Source organism: Convolutriloba macropyga, chromosome 6, assembly GCF_964194025.1.
Source record: "Convolutriloba macropyga chromosome 6, txConMacr16.3, whole genome shotgun sequence".
Lineage (NCBI taxonomy): Eukaryota > Metazoa > Xenacoelomorpha > Acoela > Convolutidae > Convolutriloba > Convolutriloba macropyga.
Window position 1 is genome coordinate 34,439,670 of NC_134473.1, and position 15,834 is coordinate 34,455,503.

Below are 15,834 nucleotides of genomic sequence, written 5' to 3' on the forward strand. Positions count from 1 at the left end.
TAATATCTCACAACAAGTAATCAGTCGATTCAGAGAACCTTAATTTGGTGGAATCGTGGCGGATTCAAAATTTGAACGGTAAAACCTCGATCAGATGCTCAGATCAACAGCGCTTTTGTTGACATTTCTTTTGGTACTTTGATACGAAGTGAAATTTGATGTTATCTTCTCTCATTGGATGAGATTAAACACTCATTGTCTAACTTAACGCTCATTGGGCGAGCAAGGTGTTGGATATCCACCTATTTGGTAACAACAGTTATTGTTTCACTCTCTTCCTTTGGGGTGAGCAATAATGATCATATTGCTCTTGTCCTAGCATCTCTTTCAATCATATTTGTTGCTGAGTCACAATGATAATTCGCCAAATGTTCCTTGTACCAACGGTTTGAACTGAATACCCATACCATTGCATTCGTCGCATTTTTGGAATATTACTCGTAATTTCTGTCTTCAACTGCATATGGAGCATAAAATCTTTATTTTTGCATGCAGCGGACAGGTTAGCAGACCTGGTTAGCAGGTGCTGATATTATGATGTCACCCATTCCATCGTGACTGGTAATTTTGTCGCCTCGCCCGTGACAAGAGACTGCATGGTGGCGAAGAATAGCAAGTGAAATCATGCGAATTATAGTAAAGACATTCTCTTTCATTACCGTGCAGCAGAAAGCCTAACCGGTATTTCAATTTTTAGGGACTCTCAAAACTCATTTGGCCAGATGCAATAAAAGGTGTGGAATAGGCGCCACAGAAGGCCAGGTCATTGCATAAAGATAAAGGCTAGCCTTTTCGTGGTCGGAAATTTAGGTTTTCAGTAAACTGTTAAGAGCAGCTGCAGTCTTATGTGCTACGGACATATTTGTGCTACTGTCTTTGAGAAACTACTGAAATGTTTATTTCCTGACCAGATTTTATGAAAGTCGGACCTTCTATTGGGTTAACTTCGGATAAGAGTTCCGCCACTTCCGACGACTGGGTCAAAAAACCCACATAAGTGGCTTTTATTTGATCATTTGCCTGCCGCATTCCAAATCCGTTTTTTGAAATAGGGAGACAAGCTTGTTTCCAATAATTATTTGTAACAACTGCTCCCAACATGCTCTCAAAACTGGTTCTTTAAAGGGGGGAATCAATATCAGTTAAGATTTTATCCGTTTTTTTCTGTTGGAATTTGCACTGCAAGAAGTTGGCCGCTTTTAGAGCCCCAAGACAACAACACAAGATCTCTAAAGAGAACTGTGGATCATCTATACACTCCAGTCTTGCCAGCACTTCTCATAGTAATCGTTTGCTTAAATATTGGTCTACAAAACTAGGGGAACCAAGGGCAGCAGTCAATTTTTCTTTTGTCTAAATTGATCAAGCAGGAAGAAGACCATAGCTCTTATTTGTCTCGGCTAAATTTCAGGTAGCATTCATAAAACTAACTGGTTAGAGTCTCGAAAGCCTTCATCAGCTCTTGCTCCATTCCTGTGATTGTAATGTGCAATTCTACTATTTTTATTCTTACCTGACCAAAGTGGGGAGAATAAAAACAAATATTTTACATGTGGAAGAATAAAAAATGCTGATCAAATGAGATTCATAAGCTGTTGATCTGTTGTATTGATAACCACCCTTATGTTAACCAAGTTAATTGTCAATTAAATTTTTATTCAAAAAAAGATTATAACGTCAGCGATTATAATACCAGCGAAGTTGTTGAAGGTTTTGCATCTTGAGGTCACTTTCTTGGATAGTAGGCCAGAACACCAGAACAATAAAGAAGAAGCGGGTTTAAGAGTTCTCCCTGTTGGCTGACTTAGATTACAAGTAATCCCTTTTATAAGGTTACTCTATGCTGCAAATAACAAAAGGATAAAAAAGGGGCGGAAGTTGACCGTGATTTATTCGCCGCTTCCAGAACGCTGCTTCTTTTATTGGAATTAAAAGCACTTTTAAAATCAAGAATGCCCAGCGTTTTTTTTCCATTTAGTAGTTTCTCAAGTGTTAATTTTTTGGCATGAACTACGCTCTCGGATCCACTTTTAACTTCTACGACACACTGTCTTGAAAATTATAGTTCAGCTGCTGGTTTCCTGCAAATTAAATTTCCACGAGGCGACGTTGAATTTCTCCCACTGCTATAGGGACCACTCCACTTTTTAAATTGTAACTCAATGCTGGAATTGTAACTCCATAAGATAGGTTGACACCCCATTCTGGAAGAGATCAAAACTAGAAAACAGTCTCCTTTTAGAGAACATTGAGGTACAATTGATGCTCTTTCTTTAACCTAAAAAGACTTCTGACACTGTTATTCACAATTTTTGGTAGCTAAATGCTAAAATAAGGCCTTTGGAGCCCGGTTGAAAATATTGAGACTAATCTGACCAATACGTTTCGATAAGATCAAAAATTTGTCACTGAAAGATGTTGGAAATTTAGTACACAAGGCTTGTTAATCTTTGAACCTATTTTCTTTGTTGTTTACACAAGAGCTCAGGTTTCCATGCATCAAGCACAGGAGCAATTTTATATTGGAGTGAAACTACTATGTACACTCGGCTGAGCGTGGCAGAATAGAGGATTAGCACATCCGGTATTTTTGCGAAAACTGCCTGGTGGTTGAAGCAAAATAGTCTAACAATCAACATTCGCAAAACCAAACACGTTAACTTTAGCGGAAAGATCAGCAAAATTAACAAAATCCTTGTTTCTTGCTATAGTTTCCAAGACGCAGTAAATGGCTTCAAAAAGGTATCTATGAAACATATGTTCAATGTTGCGTATAGTTTACACAATTTGTCCATGGAAGGAAGTCGATCTGCGATTTCGTTATGCGAAGTCACACTTCAATGTGAGAAAAGATGGTCTGCGATTATGATGATTTTGTATAAATCCCCGTTGATATCCATCCATGTGTTCAAGTAGCAAATGTTACTAGTTGTTTTGTTTTCTGTTTCAGATACGACTGTTGGCAGTAAGTGTGAACAACTATCTTTTGTAATACTAATTTTAACAAATAATTCCGAGTATTTACGTTAACTTTGTTTGTAAATACCAAATAGATGAAAAAAAATAATTGCAAATTATGTGAACAAGAAAAAAGTATCATATATGCGTGCACCGAATAAATTTCCGTACTGTTTATAAAATGTGTGAACCTTTACCGAGCGTTTTGAAATGCATTCCCACCTTTTAAGCGCACCTGTTGCAATTAGTAAAATAGTAACGTGCAATTTTTTTGTACGAGGGACAGCAAGTCACAGAAAGCAGGAAATGGCCTTGAAGCTCTTTTTTTTGATCATTAGTGAACATTGAATCCCTATTTGACTTCCAAAATGCTGAAATAGACTGTAAAAAGCATTGGTAAGATGGGCACTTGAATAGCAAATAGGTACATGACAAAATACCCAATGCCAAAATACCCAATGTACCAAAATATCCAATGCCATTATACCCAATTTATTCCCTTTGATCTTTTCGTTCTATAATCCGATTAGTTAGCACTCGAAATTACAAGTAAGTTTTCTCGCAATTAAGTTGAAACTGTAATCCCATGTTAGGTTGTGATAGTTTCATAGCAAGTCCCACGGGCCGCTGAGGCATGGCCAAATGCACTAAATAAATATTATGCTAAATAATCGTTCTGATAGTTTCAACGTTAGAATAAAATATTGGGTATATTTTGCGTATTTTGTCACATTGGGTATTTTGTCCTGACACCATCAAATGTTGAAACGGTTTTTAAATTCAGTTGCAGGTTCAGGTAAAAAACTAATCTCTGCTTCTAAATTCACAGATCCGAACGTGACCATAACAAGCACAACAGAGACTACCATCGTGTTCACGTGTTCGCCCTCAGCCGCGTGTATTGGGTTAGAGTTTGGAGGAAGCGACGGAAATCCTGCCCTTTCTCCATTCACAAACGACTCGTCAACTATATTAGGGCTCTCCCCAGGAACCTCGTACAACGTGTCGGTAGACAATGGATTTGATGTGGATGCTGCATGTACTAGTAAGTGTACTTCTCAACAAAAAATTCTGTATGTTATAAACTTTTTTGGATCTATTCTGTTTGCCCCCCCCCCCCCCCGTTACAAATTATATGCCGTTATATAACACATTACTGCGTGAAAAGATAGAACGTGCGCCTGGGGGCATGAAAGATATAAGCCCACTAAGATGGGGGCTAAACATAATGGATCCGTTTTTTTGGGAGTAGGGAGAAGGATTTATCATTTTGTGCTTGTTTATTATATTTTCAGTAATTTATCAATAATTATTTAGTAGAGGAGTGATAAAAGATGTACAAAAATTGCACTTATTTTAATTGCACTATAAAATATAACAAGGAGGCACGGTAATGTGTGTTTGCACGAAAAGTTCCGAACCCGCTCATCCACATTTTTGACATAAAAGTCTACCAAATGAGGAACAGATAGAAAACCCCCAAGATTCGAATGTTTTTCAACAAAAAAATGACACATGAACAAAAAGATTGCCTCCAAAGCAAATAATTCTGTGGAGTTAAAATGTTGCATTGAATTGATGAGATCAGCCACAATTAAGAAGGCAAGTCAAGACGAGCAACAAAATCAAACAACAAACTTTAATTATATCCAAAACTTTGTCATTTTTTATTAAAAAAAACTTACTAAAGATTCAAAATTGCGTCTGATAAAACTGAAACTAAACTAAAAAACTGCACTGCCAAAGATATGGGACCACTACGTAATGAGGCGCTTTAATAATTAGACAAAAAGTACAAAAAACATCAATAAAAAAATGGCCTATATTAATTTCAAAGTAAAGAAAACAATTAGATAGCAATTGAAAAAATTTAACATCCTTATGATCAAATACGCCTCTTTAGGAAGGCATTGGGACCTGTTATTATTCACTTTTTTATGCAGTTACAAAAAGAACAATAAATAGAAACAACAAAAATTAAATTAAAATTTGCGAGAAAATGCTGTCGAAGCCGTAAAGCTAGATTTCGCCCGTTAAAATATGTTCAATTGAGCTTTCCTTGGACGACAATGATGTGGTAGATGGTCTCGTATTGTTTAGAATAGGAAAAAAGTAGACGAAAAATGAGAAAAACATCAAAATTAAGCATTAATTTTGTGTTTTTTGAAATCAACTAATTTTAAAATCATGAAAGCCATTAGCTACAAAAAGAAACTATTAAATAGGTTCGTTTGTTCGTCCAAACAAAGCGATTTGGACCTCTAAATTTTCAGAGTTTTTCTGAAGTCTACAAAGAGAACGTTAAATATAGACGAAAATCAAAAATTATTTCTTTTTTTTTGTAAAAAACTCGTGTCGAAGCCAGTAATTGTAATGTGACAAAATGAGAACAAAAAACTGTAAAATGGGCCAATGCTTCAAATAAAATAAAATATTGTGAAATTTAATAGTATCAACGCCAGAAAATCATAACTTAACAGGTAAAAACCACAAAGAAGATTAAGTGTTAATTCAATAGAAAGAAAACAAAGGGGAAATATTCTTTCTTTGCTGACCTTAAACTAATTGTTGACCAAACTAAGGGAAAAAGCGTGGCAAGGTTCAATAAGCCTTTGTTTATTTAAGAAACAAACATTTTTAAAATTCAAAACTACCATAATCTTCCGAGTAAAGAGATTAAATACATTGATTTGGAACTTCTTCGGAAGCCAAATGGACCTACTAACAATGAGCTTTTATTTTGATCGTTCTGTGCTTTAGTTAACATTAAAAAGATCGAATTTTAAGAAAAGGCCGACTGATTACAATCTGGACTATTTTCGGATTGTAACAGTCCAAGATTGGACCAAAACTTGCCTTGCTATTGCTGATTTCCCATTAAGAACACTCAACTGTTTCCAATGTTATATATCTAGATAACTTGTTAGTTAATGATCGAAAATAAATGCTGCGTTTTTTGATAATCATAGAGTAAAAAAAACGCAAATCGGTCTAATATTCACAAAAACTTAAACCACAAGAACTCGCTCTTTTAATTCCATGTTATACACTGGACGGGCTCTTTAACGATACCACTCACAAGTCTGTACGATGAATATAACGATAGGTCAAAATTGTCTGAATAAAAAAACCAGTTGAGTATATAGTTCCTCCCCCTCAAGAGGAGTCGGAACAATTATTGAGCACTTAACATTTTACTCTGTGCAAAAAAACACAATTTGCCAAAATTAAACAAATGCGTCATACTACCTCACCAATTACTTTTGATCTTGTTCAGACGTTCGGGTACAAATAAGCAGTTTGTATTACAAATGTATTTGATCATAATTACATAGTTCATTTAATCTCAAGATCGAATGTGATAGTTGTAATTCATTCAACGTTTTGCTCTATGTTTGCGAGACAGTTTTCAATTAAGCCTCAAAATATCCTGCGGAAATTGCATTATTCAAGTGTCTGCAATGTAATATCGTGCGATTCATAGTATCGAATGCTTTTTCAAGTCAATGAATGCTTGAACGGTTCCTATAAAATTGGCTCTGGCATTAATTTCTCGAAATTTGGTGAAAAATATTTTGCTATATGATTTCTAATCGTCATAATCTGTCCCTGTGGAAGTTATCACAACCGAGCTTCAGATTAAGTTAACCTTGTAGTGATGAAATTATGCTTGTAACTCGAACTGCAATATTGCAGTTGGTCTTTTGAATGTAAAGAGTAGAGGGAATTAATTGGATATCATGGTATTTCGTATTTCGTCCTGGTTTTTTGGTCTTGGGTAAGATATGACGTAACCCAATAATTAAATGTCAGATTCTTATTTTTTTCCATGTTTTCGCTATCATGTCGCGCCATTTTTTCCTAAATTGCTCAAGATATCCAACTTCAGCTTACCCAATTTCAGGGTGCTAATAATACGAATGGAAAAATTGCAAAAATAATTCAAGCAACAAAACTTGACACCTTGAAATTGGCCTTTTGGTAATTAACTTGTTTTTATGAATGATTTGATTTCATTATATTTCATAATTTTTTAACAGTTAAAAGCCCGGACCTAACCCCAAGTCAATTTCAGTACTGGCCAAGTCTAAATCCAAGTCTTATTTCATTACTGATTCAGAACCATGATCATGTCACTTTTTACACTTGGCAGTCTAAATCCAAGTCTGGGCTGAGACTTGGCAAGTCTAATCCAAGTCTGATTTTAGACTTGGCAAGTCTAATCCAAGTCTGATTTTAGACTTGGCAAGTCTAAATCCAAGTCTGATTTTAGACTTGGCAAGTATAATCCAAGTCTTATTTTAGACTTGGCAAGTCTAATCCAAGTCTGATTTTAGACTTGTCAATTGAAAAAAAACGTCAAAAATAGCCGAAAAAAGTCAAAAATAGCCGAAAAAACGTCCAAAATAGGTCTAAAAAACGTCAAAAATAGCCGAAAAAAACGTCAAAAATAGCCGAAAAAACGTCCAAAATAGGTCTAAAAAACGTCAAAAAAAGCCGAAAAAAACGTCAGAAATGGCCGAAAAAACGTCCAAAATAGGTTTAAAAAACGTCAAAAATAGCCGAAAAAAACGTCAAAAATAGCCGAAAAAACGTCCAAAATAGGTCTAAAAAACGTCAAAAAAAGCCGAAAAAAACGTCAGAAATGGCCGAAAAAACGTCCAAAATAGGTCTAAAAAACGTCAAAAATAGCCGAAAAAACGTCTTTGTTAGAGCAGATAATAGGCTTACTCATATCAAAAAATCATCCAGATCGAATCACTCAATAAAAAGTTATTAACGATGGCCCATCGGGCATACTTCAGATTTTCGGGTGTCACAACGCCAGATCTTTAATAACTCCATCAATTTTGGGTCAAATTAAACGGGACATAGCTCATTGAGACCGTTATTATCTAAGCTTTAAAACTATATATGGCACATTAAATTTGGATCACTGGTTGATGAGAAATTAGGTACTGAGCACCGCCTAAATCGACCTACCAACACACGAGGTACCTCGAGCTCGATCATTAATAACTCTACCAAATTGATACCAATCAAGCTCGCACATATATTGTTTGTTAGAGCAGATAATAGGCTTACTCATATCAAAAAATCATCCGGATCGAATCACTCAATAAAAAGTTATTAACGATGGGCCATCGGGCATACCTCAGATTTTCGGGTGTCACAACGCCAGATCTTTAATAACTCCATCAATTTTGGGTCAAATTAAACGGGACATAGCTCATTGAGACCGTTATTATCTAAGCTTTAAAACTATATATGGCACATTAAATTTGGATCACTGGTTGATGAGAAATTAGGTACTGAGCACCGCCTAAATCGACCTACCTCCACACGAGGTACCTCGAGCTCGATCATTAATAACTCTACCAAATTGATACCAATCAAGCTCGCACATATATTGTTTGTTAGAGCAGATAATAGGCTTACTCATATCAAAAAATCATCCAGATCGCATCACTCAATAAAAAGTTATTAACGATGGGCCATCGGGCATACCTCAGATTTTCGGGTGTTACAATGCCAATCTTTAATAACTCCATCAATTTTGGGTCAAATTAAACGGGACATAGCTCATTGAGACCGTTATTATCTAAGCTTTAAAACTATATATGGCACATTAAATTTGGATCACTGGTTGATGAGAAATTAGGTACTGAGCACCGCCTAAATCGACCTACCAACACACGAGGTACCTCGAGCTCGATCATTAATAACTCTACCAAATTGATACCAATCAAGCTCGCACATATATTGTTTGTTAGAGCAGATAATAGGCTTACTCATATCAAAAAATCATCCGGATCGAATCACTCAATAAAAAGTTATTAACGATGGGCCATCGGGCATACCTCAGATTTTCGGGTGTCACAACGCCAGATCTTTAATAACTCCATCAATTTTGGATCAAATTAAACGGGACATAGCTCATTGAGACCGTTATTATCTAAGCTTTAAAACTATATATGGCACATTAAATTTGGATCACTGGTTGATGAGAAATTAGGTACTGAGCACCGCCTAAATCGACCTACCTCCACACGAGGTACCTCGAGCTCGATCATTAATAACTCTACCAAATTGATACCAATCAAGCTCGCACATATATTGTTTGTTAGAGCAGATAATAGGCTTACTCATATCAAAAAATCATCCAGATCGCATCACTCAATAAAAAGTTATTAACGATGGGCCATCGGGCATACCTCAGATTTTCGGGTGTTACAACGCCAATCTTTAATAACTCCATCAATTTTGGGTCAAATTAAACGGGACATAGCTCATTGAGACCGTTATTATCTAAGCTTCAAAACTATATATAGCACATTAAATTTGGATCACTGGTTGATGAGAAATTAGGTAGTGAGCACTGTGTAATTTGACCACAAAATATAGACGAAATGCCCGTATGCCAGCCAATATGCCAACCAATATGCCACCAAAATATACCGTGGTATGCCCATGGCATGCCTGGTATGCCCATAATACATTGCTAAACTAACAGAGGGCAGGATTGGCTCTTCTGACAATCTGTACATCGGCACTGCCATATGCCCATTTTCGTCCCCATTTTGACCATTTCGTGGCAGACCATTTTGACCATTCCCACTACTATCGAGCAGGTTTCCACGACTTTGTAAAACTGGGCCCCTTGACAGCATGGGAACCGTCACAGTCTTCTTCATAACTTTGCCTCGATTCGAATACCCAGACATTTCAAGATCTGAAATATATATATGTTGATTTTCGGCTAAAATTCGGCTCCAAACGGCTGAAAAATGGCTGAAAACGGCCCAAAACACCTGAAATACCCTCAATAGACCCTCCCGGGGTGCTAATATCACCCAATAATCAATTTGGTATGCCCCCGGCATCATTTTCCAGCACCCCGGGAAAGTGGCCAAAAAGTAATGCCAAAATCGTGGCACGTTGCGAAATTTTTTTGAATTCGAAAATTTCACTCGAAATTTTTTGAAAAGTTGGTTTTGACTTGGGAATCAACTTCCAAGTGTTATCCAAGTCTTGGTTAAGACTTGGCAGACTTGTAAGACTTGTATTTAGACTTGCCCAGTACTGGAAACCTAAATAAGACTTGGATTTAGACTTGCCTAGTACTGATATAGACTTGGAGTTCGGTCCGGGAGGCCTGCGAGCAACTAGAGGAGAGCTGAAAATTTTCGACCGTTTTCAAGAAATTATGTGGTTGAATCTGTGTTTAGAACCAGTTGCGCCTGACTTCACCTCAGTTTCGTATTATGCAACGCTAGACACGATCTCAATTCTGGGCAACGTGAGCGCAGTCGCAGCCACCGGGAGTAGTGGAGGCATCACATCCTACAAATTTACAGAGGGCACTCCTAACGTAACTGTTGCACCGCAGTCCTCAGCCGTGGACTCAAATATGACCATTGGTACCTCGGGGTCCTCGTTGCTGGGTAACGAGACTATGTATAATCTTACATTTGTGTCTGTATTCACTGACAGTATCGGTTGTCCCTCTGGAGAAGAAGGCACTGCTACAACTGTTCTCCTCTTATGCACAGGTAAAAATTAAATACATTAGCTTTCTTCACTCTGGAATTTTTTGAATGGTTTTAATCTTGATTTTCAGCCTAATATTGGTTTTCAAAAATGAGTAATACATTTAGACAATTTGAATTGCAAAAGTTTCTGTTTTCAGTTTGCTTGACAACTGATAAAAGAACACTTCCTTTTTTCAAAACGCTTAACAGAGTGCGAGTTGAATCACATTCTCATATATCCTGAGAAAATTTACTCACCCAATTGAAAGGAAGTTGAGGAAACTAATTTGGGGAGATTAGGGGACATTTTGTCAATTAACCCAAATACCGGATAGTTCATTCTAACAGGTACGAAACATGAAGCGTGCAAAAATTTTAAAGATCCAATTGAAGAAGTTGTCTCGATGTTCAACTGAATGGACCACAATTTGGAATGATCTTTTGTCGAAATATTAAACAATTTTAATATCGTTTATGACAACGATTACATAGTTGTTATTAGTAGTTATACAATCAAATAGTTGCCAAATCTGCGAATAAGGGTTTCAGGATTTCTTAAACTCTTACTTGTCCAATATGATTTTCTTTTGTTTTCCTTTTCTTTGCCACTCACCTCTCATTCGTTGTCGTTTCTCAAAATTTGTTGAAATTCTGTTTTTTTTTGCATCTGACTCAACGTATGTAACCCAAATGTCATTTTCCATGCCATTCTCCTTTTTCCTGTTTATTATGAGAGCTGGATGTGTAGCCTATATATTTTTTTTACAATTCAGAGAGTTTGAATTGTATCGGTGGCGCTGTCGTCCGCTGATTCAAATAGGATTTATGGTGATCTGTTTTTTTTTTATAAAATGGTGACTTCTCTTTTCACAGGATGCAAAATCAAATGCCGCACATAAAAAAAGTGCTTAGGTCGAACTGCTGATGAATAGTCAAAAGTAGAGCGGAGGAGAGAGTGGTTTTAGTTCATGCAGTTTTCTAAGAGAGAGAGCTGGAAAAATAAGTGTAAAAAAATTCACAAAGTGAGAAATATTTTTTTGATCACGTACTGCTTTTTCAAAGCGGTGTTTTAGTTTTTAACTGACTTCTTTTTGCCAAAACTGTTTCGCTCAATCTGTTTGGCTGGCAATAGTATGTTCGTAAGTTTTTTTTTGTTATGTGAGGCAAATATTAGACGTTTAGATGATATTTTGAGCTATTTTTGCAATTCTGCCTCTGTGAACGACTTTTTTGCACTTTTCGCAATCTCTCAATTTTTTTTAGCAATTGGGGTCTTTCGCTGGTTAAGTTTATGTTTTTACGCGTAATTGGGGATCTTTTGATTTATTTGATTTTGATTTTTAGTTGTCTTTGTTAGAACGAATAGATAAATTTCATCAAAATTTGTTTCATTTTCGTCCGTTTTTCTAAAAATTTTGCCTATTTCTTTGGTTTACAACTTTTTTCATTAGTTTTTTTGTTCGCTGTTTTTTTGTTGTTTGCATCTTTGTTGGTTAGCGGGCCTGTGACAAGTATTGTCTCTGACAAGCTTTATGTCGGGTCACCAATTAAGCAGGGAAAAAGAATTGTCACAAAAAATAAATAGCAGCAGCATTTAGAATTTTGTAGGGATATTTGTTAAAAAAAATAAATTTTTTAAATTAATTTTCTGTTTCTCAGTTTTTTCTGCGTGCACCATTTTGAGTTTTTTAATCAATTGGTGGTCGTTTATGGAGTGATTTGAAGTTTAGTTGCAAGTTTGTTTTAACAATATTTGTTTCGGTGTCGCAAGTTGTTACCTTATTTTTTGAATTTTCTATACCATATTTTAACAGGTTTGAGTTTTCTCGTATTTATTTTACTGTTATTGTTTGCAAATAACGACCATAAAAAATTAGAGAAAATTTTTGGTTTATTGAGTAGCTGTCTGGGAAAAGTTGTGACGGTATTTTTTGAATTTTTTTACCATATTTTAACAGGTCTGAGTTTTCTCGTGTTTATTTTACTGTTATTGTTTGTGAAAAACGACCATAGAAAAATAGAGGAACTTTTCGTTTATTGAGTAGTTGTCTGGGGCCTAAGTTGATATCTACTTCGAGTCTTCCGGAGTCTTCCGGTTATGCCTATTTTTTCATTTCAAAGAATTGGAATTGTATTGGTGCGCTGTCTTTGTACGACTCGAAGAGGAGTGTTGGAGAAGTCCTTTTTTAATCAATTTTATTGGAGTCAATTTTGAAGCAGGATATGAACCCCGTGAAAAAATTTGGAGTGTGTTGGTTGAAGAACGGAGCGCAAAGTGAGTGGTTTTCGTATATACTACTGTTTTGAAAAGAGCGAGAAATTAAGGTATGAAAAATAATTTTCTAAGCGAGCGCTTTTTTTGTTCACATGCGGCTTTTTAAAACAAATAATTGTTCTCAAACTTTTCCAATTGTAATTTTCCTAGTGTTTTGCAAGCATCTTGATACTCTATTTGCTCCAATAAACTTTTTTGGCTCTCGTAATATTAAAAAAAATATCAAAAAGATTTGGGAGAGGTCCATGGTTCAAATTAATTGTTTTAGTTCGACTCTTTTGGATTGAATTGATTTCCTATTTGAGCTAATTTATCAAAAGTTAATTGAGTAATTTTAAGCAAATATTGGCCGAATTTCTACTTTTTTCAAGTTCTATGCTTATCTGATCTTTGGCTTCTCGCTGTAGTTTTTCTTGTTCAATATTTACTTTGAGCTGTCCTATACGTTTTGCTACTAAAAGATGCTGACAGTTCAAAGAAATTAATTTGTATGGTGCGCTATCCTTTTATTTGGCGATCTGTTCACATTTTCATGATTTTTGAAGTCAAATTGGAGTAGTGATTTTGGTCACGCCGACACAGTAAGTGGAGTGAAAAAGGGAGTGGTTTTGCGGCGCTCGAATTTTCAAGTAGAGTCAGAAAACCAACAATTTGCCAACAAACATACATTTAAAGATATACCTCTTCTTGGGTCGATATATCAACTTTTCGTTTTAGGGGGGGGGGGGTGGGGTTGTAGATTGACACTGTTGTCAGGTGTAAAATGGGTTCAATTTTTTGAACTTAAGGGGGATGTTTCCAGTCACATTCCAAAGCTCCCTTCCAATTATTTGCTATTTTTGTCGGGTGAGAACTTTTCACGTGTTAATTTATGAGTAATGCTATTAGTTATCCCCTGAAGAGTATTTGAATGGGAGAATTTCAGTTTTTCAGGTTCGATTTTTTTGCATATCTCTTGCAAAATTTGCCTCAATTTTTTTTTTAAATTTTCAAATTTGAACAAATTTTTTCAAAATATTAGATTTTGGTTCCAGTTTTTGTCAGCTTTTCAATCTTTAATTTTTTCTCTGATGAATTTTTACAGACTTCAATATAACATCTTTTAAAAAATGTTAACGAGAGAAAATATGAATTTTTGACCTTTTGTCGCAAACACGTCTCTGCTTGCACGGAACAAAAGCTTACAAGAAAACTGTATAACTGACGTATAGCAGTCCAATCACTTTTTACTGGAATTAACTTGGCACAGTCGCAAAGCCTGTATTTTTTTTCAAAAATGAAGACATTTCGTTTAAAAAATATCTAAAAAGTTCTAAAAATTTTGAAATGTATGCAGTTTTCAACAGTGCGCTAATAAATGATTCAGCGTTTTGTTCTGCTGTTCTGAACACAAACCCTTCCCAAGATTGCGGTTTCTTTCTTTCTTTATATTTTCTTTACTTTGCAGTGGATGCTGAGAACGAGATTGAAACATGGTAGCGTGAGTTGAAACATTATTTTTCGTCTCAGGTTTTAAAACTTTTTTGCCGGCCACGGCTGACCTGACGTGCAGTTGATTCTATATCGCAGTTTTTTTTTGGGGGGGGGCAATCTTTGACCTCAATGTAAACCCTTTGCCCAGATTGTCTTAACAGAAGGCACGCCTGCCCCCTAGCTTGGAACTTTCTGTGCCAATCGCAGACTCACAAGATTCGTATTGCTATGGTCTGTAAAAGTTTGATACTATTATTTTTGTGTGTAAAAGAAGCGTATCTTAAAGTCTGAGAGTTGCATTGTCATTTTCTTTATTCTTTCTCTTTCAGCCCCAGCTCAGCCCACCATAACTCTCTCTGGAGGTAACTACGTTGACTCCACAACCGACTCCATCACGATCGACTTTGCAGAAGTCAGTGCAACTGAGGCATTCCAAGTCGTGAGTGCAGTCGACAACTCTCCTTTGAACAATTCTGTCAGTTCAGGAGACATAACCACCGGATATCAGGGATCCGGAAGCTCTGTCACTTTGTCAAGTTTGAGTCCTGGTACAGTTTACACGATTACGATGCAGTCATCCTATAGCAACTCTGGTCAGTGTCTGAATACTGCTGAGAGTTCCACCGCCGACACTGTCGCCCTCTGTACAGGCTAGTTTTACTTTGGGAATTTTACAGGCTAATCTTTACCGATCAGTATTCTGATTTTTTTTTCGAGAAATTCGAACAACTTACCAATAGAAATCTTGAAAGAATAAATTTGAGGAAAATCAAATAGCGAAATGGTTTACTTAAAAAACCGTGTTTGAATATGTACACAATTATCAAGTTTTCGTCGTCATTTCTATTAGTAGTATAAGGACCAAACTATTTATTTTTTTTATAATGTTATTCTTAAAATGTAAACGTTTAACCAAAACTTGTCATTATGGTTATAAATTTTGAATGAAATGCAGCCTTGACAGTGATGACATATTCCGCAATGCAAAATGCTCAAACTCATTTTTATCGGTTATAAGGAAATTGTTTTTCCTTTATGTGTTTACTTCACCAGAACTCACCAGTTATCTTTCGGTTTATCTTTCGGCTCAATCCATTTTTATCGATCATAACAGAATTAATTCCACTGGATTGGGGGGTACAGTAATGCGGCTGTTATCAAAGGTAAGTTTTTCAACTCAGAAATCTATCTTCTATATCGTGTTTTTTTTTCGAAATTTCAGCTTGTTTGTAACAAACATTGAACACATTTCCATTTTTGTTTTTATTTCAGTGCCCTCGGCGCCTACTTTAAACGTGACGTCAGTGGACCACGAGACCATCTCCGTTTCTGTCAATGGCTCATCATCTACAACTGTCAATGGCCTTGTTTTAAACGAGACTTCACATTCTATTAGTCCCAGTGGCACTTTCACAAGTACTGGCAATGTGAACGGTCTCACGCCTGGTACAGAATTCACGGTCTCTCTAGCTCTGGCAATTGACACTTCTATCGCGAATTGTCCTGAGTCTGCTGCATCTCTGCTCACCGGTGCAACAGGGTCGGCCTCAGGCTGTACATGTAAGTTGAGCCCTATTTTAGCATACACTTGATTCA

The 15,834-nt window shown here is 36.2% G+C and overlaps 1 protein-coding gene across 1 annotated transcript in view; it reads left to right on the forward strand.

Annotated features, from left to right (window-relative positions):
• LOC142341300 (uncharacterized) overlaps positions 1 to 15,834 on the forward strand; it is a 146,057-nt gene that overhangs the window by 37,839 nt on the left and 92,384 nt on the right. The window contains exons 9-13 of the mRNA XM_075392222.1: positions 2,951 to 2,965; positions 3,788 to 4,003; positions 10,188 to 10,511; positions 14,568 to 14,888; positions 15,511 to 15,798. Coding sequence (XP_075248337.1) covers positions 2,951 to 2,965; positions 3,788 to 4,003; positions 10,188 to 10,511; positions 14,568 to 14,888; positions 15,511 to 15,798 — 1,164 coding nt within the window. The remainder of the gene's footprint in view (positions 1 to 2,950; positions 2,966 to 3,787; positions 4,004 to 10,187; positions 10,512 to 14,567; positions 14,889 to 15,510; positions 15,799 to 15,834) is intronic.